Source organism: Polyodon spathula, unplaced genomic scaffold, assembly GCF_017654505.1.
Source record: "Polyodon spathula isolate WHYD16114869_AA unplaced genomic scaffold, ASM1765450v1 scaffolds_1277, whole genome shotgun sequence".
Lineage (NCBI taxonomy): Eukaryota > Metazoa > Chordata > Actinopteri > Acipenseriformes > Polyodontidae > Polyodon > Polyodon spathula.
In genome coordinates, this window is record NW_024472760.1 from 60,071 (window position 1) to 67,376 (window position 7,306).

The window sequence follows — 7,306 nt, forward strand, 5'->3', positions numbered from 1 at the left end:
GTGTGAATGGATCGTATCATGGCACTATAACATAGTACTATACTTATGGTAATACCTTCATGTCTACTCCAAATTCCCAAACACAGTCTCCATGCATCCCATCACAACATCAGCACAGAACTTAGGAAGACAGCTCAAAGAGGCGATGATAAACTTCAGCACAGACATCTCAGGGAAACGTCTGTCTTGCTATAGAAGAGAAAGAATCCCACAATAAGATACATATGTCTTCTTTTTTTTAACAAGTTTCTTTTAAGTGTAACTTGTTGGATGAAAAATCGTTAGATGTTACAGTGGTCTCCAAGACTAGCGAGGGAGACAGTTCAATGCTTCTTGTCTTATATACATTACCCCCGATTTTCTCCCTAATGTAGACTGTCTAACAGTTCGTGTGTTCTAGAACACTCGCCTCCCTTCCAAACAGAACCTCGCTCAGCAGTGTAGTAATGGCAGTGTGCTTGCTGTGTGGGCGAGTTATTCAAGGCCGTGTCGCACATGGTAATTGACTGTGGGGTAGCGATTTCGTGCTGCTCTGTCTTTACTGAGGTTTCTTTGTGTTTCTTTCTCAGTGCCGTGGAAATCTCCCGAAATGGCCTCTTTCACAGCTGTGTGCGGCAAATGGCCGTCATTATGGGCTATCACGTATTGTAACAGAAACTGACTGATGTGCTTTCGCAATTGTAATACCCCGCATGTAAAATCAGACCTTTCAAATCTGTCTGAAAGGGGGCTGCTTGACTGAGGCTGCTCCTACAATGGGGTGTTTCTACTGCCTCCCAAATGTACTTGAATCCCCTGGGCAGAAATCTTCATGTCGTAGGTGAAGATCTTGAGGAATGTATTAATAAAATGAAAACAGAGAATGCACGCTGGTTCTCTATTATACGGGCCAGACAGAACCGCCAGCAGGAATCTCACTCTACCACTGTCCAAAGCTAGGGCTGCAGTATCGTTCAGCATCACTCTGCGCCACTCATAAACGCCTCCAAACGAGACCCTAACCTCGTTAGCGAGCCTCTTCATTCCGGGGGCCTGACACTAATTCTCAGTGCGCTTGGGGCCGGGCGGTAATCGTGTTAAAGGCAGAGCAGTGGTGAGGGCAGCGGTGGGTCAATTGCCAATTTGGACTGAAGAGGAACTCCCTGGGCTGCAGAGGCCAGTTGTGTTAATAAGGACAAGTCGCTTTCAACTGCAGCATGAATAGACAGATCTCTCCCAGCTGCCAGCATGATTGTGTCAAAACACAAAAACAGTGAGAGTTTATTTATTTATTCAGCCATTCATTCATTGCACTGACTTTTAGCAGGACAGCGATCCATCGAGAGTAGTTATTGAGGCTCAACACAAGCCCTTTGTCTCGCGATGCTTGGAGTCACACTTGACTGTTGAGGATCCTTGGCTTGTTTTAACTGACCAGCGGCCCTCCCTTTACCAAATGCCCTCTTCAAAGGGTCCACAGTGGCACAGCAATGGCACGGTTATGGCTCTTCAGTGTCCTGCGTTACTTTGCACCAGCGCTACAGCTAACTTCATAAATGAATGTATTTTCAGGTCCCAAAAGCTACATGGAATATAGAATAAGCAACAGAATATATAAATACAAACTCAGCCTTTACAGAAAATATCAAAAATATAAAAGCATGGGTCTTATATATACTACTGTATAAATACCCTGTCTTTGATTACTTTTTAAAGGAACAGTATTAGGCTAAAGTGAAGCAATTTGGCTTGAAATGGGTTCAGTTTTGACTTTGATCAATGAGCAGGTGCTAATGCATTCCACAGCGAAGAAAAGGAGACCAGCTCAGCGTTTCCAGAAGGGATAGAAATCGCTTCCCAAAGCCACAAACTGATGACACATGCACAGCTTATCAAATACTGCTAAGTAACGTGGGGATCATTTTTTATTAAGTAAATCAAAAAAAAAACTTCTCTCAATCCCTAATGACACATTTATATATGTTAGTAGGCAAAAATAAAAATTACAACATAAACAAAATTCATTTTATCAGCTTTCCCACTTACTTTAACTGTGTTTTCCTACACTTTGCTATGCTTTCACAACAGGGAACTTTTACAAGGGTCCCAGCTTGCTTTCTTTTAGAAACGGAACAAGAAGTTTTAAAAGACACAGAGCTGTTTCTAAACCCCAGTTTGGTTAATAAAGAGTGTGTTTTGGAGCTGCATCAGATTGCTGTAATGTGGGAAATTTTGGTGTTCATCATTTCCTGAATGCCATTAGGGTTAGCGCACACACACACACTGCCACAGGTAAATCATTCTGACCATTTATAGTTTTACTTAATCTTTGGTTGATAAATTGTTTGACAAATGTTTCAATTAGAAGTCAAGTAGGAGAACAGAAAGTGAATGGGGATGTGACAGGGAACACACTTGATTTATTTATTTGAAGTTTTATTCGCTGGAAAAGCCATACAAGCTACAAACAGCTCGTTTATAAAAGCTCAATACAGAAATCAATACAACGCTGCTTGAGTTCAATCGTGAGTCATTCACATCTTAATCACAGTTTATTAATTATATTGATAATGATAATAAGAGAATCAATGTTGTACGAAATGAGTCCACATCCTTACAGAGTGAAGAAAAATGAGTGCGGGTGCAAAACAGATTAACATAAAACAAATCACAAAAATAAACAGTGTTAGAAGAGAGGGTTTCCTGTCACAGGACCCTCACACAGTACACTGCCTTGGGTCGTGAATGCATTCATTTCAATGCTGGTCCCTGTGTACTGCGCTGTCAGTCCTCTGCCTTTCACAACAATGAACCCCTGCTTCCAAACATTTACAAGGGCAAAAGTTTCCAGCTTCAGTGTAATTACTGGAGAGATCACAGGAAAAGAATGTGGACAGCTCCCTGGTAGCCAGTGGGTACAGCACAGAGCTGGTCTATTATGGCATTGCTTACTGTTTCCCAGAGTATCTAAAAATGTTTTGCCAAGCAAGAGAATGAAAATAAACCCGGCGTCTGAGATCAAACCATCTGGAATGCATATTAAAAAAACTGGCAAAAAGACTCTGTTCTCAGTCTTCAATACCAAACATGGCCATAAAAGCAGAACTATTTATTTGCTTAAATGTAGTTCTAAAACCCTTTGATAGCAGTGCCTGGTGCATTAGGTAGATTACAATCAGAGAATGGCATGTCTACAGTAAACACGTATGTGAAACTAGTGTCCCTCTGTCAATTTCAATGTAATACTGACATGTAACACTGTTGCTCTAGATTAACCTTCTAAGGACTCAAATCACCAGACGGCAGGCCTTGTTTGCATTCCAGTTTGTTTTCATCACTTAAAGGCCGTTTTAGTGACATAAGCTACTCGTCACATTGTCATTATTGAAACCAAAGGGCTACACCACACAAGGTGTTGTTCCTAACTACCACAACTATAAGTGCTTTATTGAATTGGCCAATTGAAACTAATGCTATTGGCACGGTTAGTGTAGCCTTTTAGTGTTCAACACTGTGTCGGCTATAGGCAGTATAGGTTTAATTCATACCTCATGTGTTATTCTAGCTAGAAAACAGTGTACAGACCACAGGGCCCTGTAATTACCTCTTTCCCTTTCTCTAAACTCAATACAATATAAATATCTATTTCTTTCTTTAGTCCTAGGAGGGCCCGGTGCTTTATACACTGCATATATAAAAATGAATATAGATTAAGGGTAACATGAGCTTCACATACCCTTGCGTAGCAGCGGAAAGCAAAACTAGATTTCATTTCTGCCACGTGGTATTTGTTTACTGTATTCGCAGCAATCCGATTGGGCGGAGTCACGTATTCAAACCAAGCGAAACCCCGCCCCGTATCGAGAATGTGACCAATAAGAAGCCCAGAGGTTCCACGCCCCTATTTTAAATCTAAACACATGGAAACTTTAAATCGACCAATCAGGGTGCGGGTGGAATTAACCCGTTAATCTCCCTCACCTTTATCACGCAAAATAAATACACGTAATTTTAAGAATACGAGCTCAACTTGCACTTGTCTTCGCTTTGTTGTAACGTTTGAAAGATCCCATTAACTTACTAGAAAGGCAGCAAGTGCTAACGTTGCTGTGGTATAGTACAGCATTTTAAGGATTGTTCCTTCTTTTCTGAATGATATTCTGCCATAAACGCCACTTACCATTAGGTTTTTTTGTACTGGGTTACTAATTTAGGGTAAACTTGTGTCCATTCTGCGTGACTGGGAAAGCAGACACACACTCAAGGCTTTCTGTGCTCGTCTATTTCTCCCTGGCTGCTCTGTTTGATTCGCCCAGGCGGTGCTCTATTAACCACGACTGGCGAAACATGGTGGCACCCAGGGTGTCGAAACTTTCGGTTGCAGTTTCGTCAAAGTTTCACCAGCCTCTGAAAACTTAAACAAACTGAATCTGCAACGCAGGCCGCGGCTCCTCGATAGACGCTAACAACAAGGACGGGGTCTGTTGCAATCTCACGCTTCACCGTTTCAGTGAAAGGATGCTTTCTCGAGTTGTTTTCGATTCAGATGCTGCAGTGTTTACCTTCAAACGTCAACGCATTTGGAGCAATTTAATAACGAGCGAGAAAGCGAGCCGAGCAACGCACAGAGACAGTAGCGGCTTTATGCACGGTAAGATAATAATACCCCCTTGCTTTTAAGAACCGGACTGTCGTTTTGTTTTTAATCAGAATTTGGATTCAGTCTTTTTGGATGCCTTTGAAGGAATGTGATGCAGGGGGGTAGTGTAGCGTGCTTAGAGAATAAGATGACACCCTGGATGCAAACCAATGTCACTGAAACAAGAAGGAGAAACAATGTGACTGTAGGTGTTTGCTAATGTAACAGGCATGTGCGTGTCTTTACATGTGGGGCCAGACACCGTTACTGTTCAACCCAACTGATTGTACACACAGTACTACAGCGCAGTTTCCCAGACCGCTGTAAAATCTAACAAACAAGACATACCGATTGACTAACGACCATTATGGGTTTGGTATATTTGGTTTTCAACTCCGTCGGGAGAGCCATAGACTTCCTGTGCTTCATATTGGATTTGAATTTCTGCATCGTGTCCTCTCTACTCAGCCTCCTGTTCGGCACCATCTCCTTTGTATACAGTCTGCCCACTCTCCTGACCACGGGGGTGTTTCAGTGCTGGAACCTCAGCCTGATTTGCGTGCTCACAACCGTGGACGCCATTATGGGGGTCGCTCAGGGCTCCTTCAACGTGGTGGGCAGCTGGTTTCGGGTATTCTGCGGGGTGCCCGAGAGCTTTAAGATGGTGGGTCACCTTTTCTCCCACGTGCTGCTCAGGACCAAAGAGCTGTTCCACCGGGGGCTGCTGTCCGGGCATTCCCTCTTCAGACAGATCTGCGATGGCTGCGGCATTGCCCTGAGCCTGATTGTGTACTTGGTGAACACTGTCGTCAACATATTGCTGATCGGCACCCAGAACTGTTTCGCCGTGGTGCTGGCTGCTTGGGAGGCAGTGTCCGGGCCGGTGCAGAAGATCCTGGAGCTCACCCTAGCCCTGCTCAGCTACCTCTCCAGCAGCCTGGTGGGCACTGCCATCTTGCTGTGGACCCCCTGCCAGCTTGCCCTGGAATTCCTCCGCTCCCTCAGTCAGATTTTCGTCAGCGTCTTCCTGCTGAACCTGTACGGCCTGCTGCTCACGCTGGTCATCGTTGCCGTGGCCACGCTCTATGTGAACCCGGGACTGGCGCGCAGAGTGGTGGAGCGCATGCTGCGGTACTTGAGCACTGTGCCTTCGCTCTCCCGTCTGCAGAGGATGGTGCACAGGCTGTACCTGCTGGTCATGGCGCGGACTCAAGCCCTGCTGCTTTTAGAGATCTGGCAGCGGGCGGTTAGGCTGGGCAGCAGGACTGGGCAAGCAGCTGGCAATAACAGGGCAGACGCTGGGCAGGCTGATGCACAAGGACCCCCTGAAGCAGTCCGTGCACCCCTGCCACCCCCACCTCCCTTACCACCACCGCAGCCACAGAACAATAACCCTGATCCTCCGCCAGGGTCCTCCAGCGCAGACGGGCCTCTGAAGAAGCACCTCTCTGGGGACGGGGACAAGGTGGCCCCCCAGACCGAGCTCCTGTCCCTCCTCAAGGAGCACGAGGAGCGGAAGAAGTGCGTCATCTGCCAGGACAGCGTCAAGACCGTGCTGCTGCTGCCCTGCAGGCACCTGTGCCTCTGCCGCGATTGCACCGACATCTTCCTGCGGCAGCCGCTCCACCAGCACAACTGCCCGCTCTGCAGACACATGATCTTACAGACAATGGATGTATTCCTCTGAGCCTCACTAGAGAGGGGCTCTTCTCATTAGGACAAAATCAGAGACTGCATCTGCGTAGCGGCTTGAACCATTCCAGCTTTTTAATGCAAGCTAGATTCATCTGACACAGCTGAACTGAGCTGTGACTCAATGCAAATCTCAGGGTTGCAGAATAGATGGATGTGAATACCTTTTGAATGTGAGTTGTGTATTGTATACATGGTGGGGAATGAGACTCCCATTACAGAGCAGTTAATAGCCATCACATGCTTTACCATGAGCCTTGGTTGCATGTTAACAAAAGGTGCATGGATTTTATTTAACTGCAATGCCCTATACATATTTCTTACATATATGATAAATGATATAATTAAAACAGTAAAAAAAAACCTACTCCCATTTAAGTTTGTGTTGCAGGAATGCCTGTTTAGTTTGCAAAACATATAACTAAAACGTCTTAGGAATGTAAACAAACTGGAAAGCCAACAAAGCCTACCCTTTTTAAAAATAAAGATGACTGCAGAGATCTGTAAACTAAAGTAGTGAAGAGTCACCAAATATATTTGCAGTTTCAAACTGAATTTGAAGGGGCAGCGTTGCAGACAGAGGCTGGGCCAGGAGTAACTCAAACTGCTAAAACCTGGAATGGATTAAACTGCTATGCAGTAGGAGTCGTATTCCCATCCCTGCAGACAGCCTGTGTAGCCACAATGCTTGCTCTGGAGTCTATTTGTCCATCATGTGATTACAAAAAAAAAAAAAAAAAAAAAAAAAAAAGAGAAGTGGTTGAAACAGAAACCTGGATTTAGGGGTGTACTGAAGGACCACGATTGCAACTCGCTGATCAAGTGTATTTCCTTTAGATCACATTGTTACCAGCGGCCCACACACACACACACACACACACACACACACACACACACACACACTCGCACACGCACACACACAGACTAATGCGAATGGGGATCTTCTTTCCCCTGTGAAATGCAGGGGTTGTGGGATCCTGAAGCAGGTGATTATAC

General features: G+C 45.0%; 1 protein-coding gene across 1 annotated transcript; it reads left to right on the forward strand.

Moving 5' to 3' along the window:
* Positions 1-4,294: 4,294 nt before the first annotated feature.
* rnf26 (ring finger protein 26) lies at positions 4,295-7,072 on the forward strand. The gene has a single exon (XM_041242388.1). The coding sequence runs from the start codon at positions 4,986-4,988 to the stop codon at positions 6,303-6,305; it is 1,320 nt and encodes a 439-aa protein (XP_041098322.1). The 5' UTR covers positions 4,295-4,985; the 3' UTR covers positions 6,306-7,072.
* The last annotated feature ends 234 nt before the right edge of the window (positions 7,073-7,306 follow it).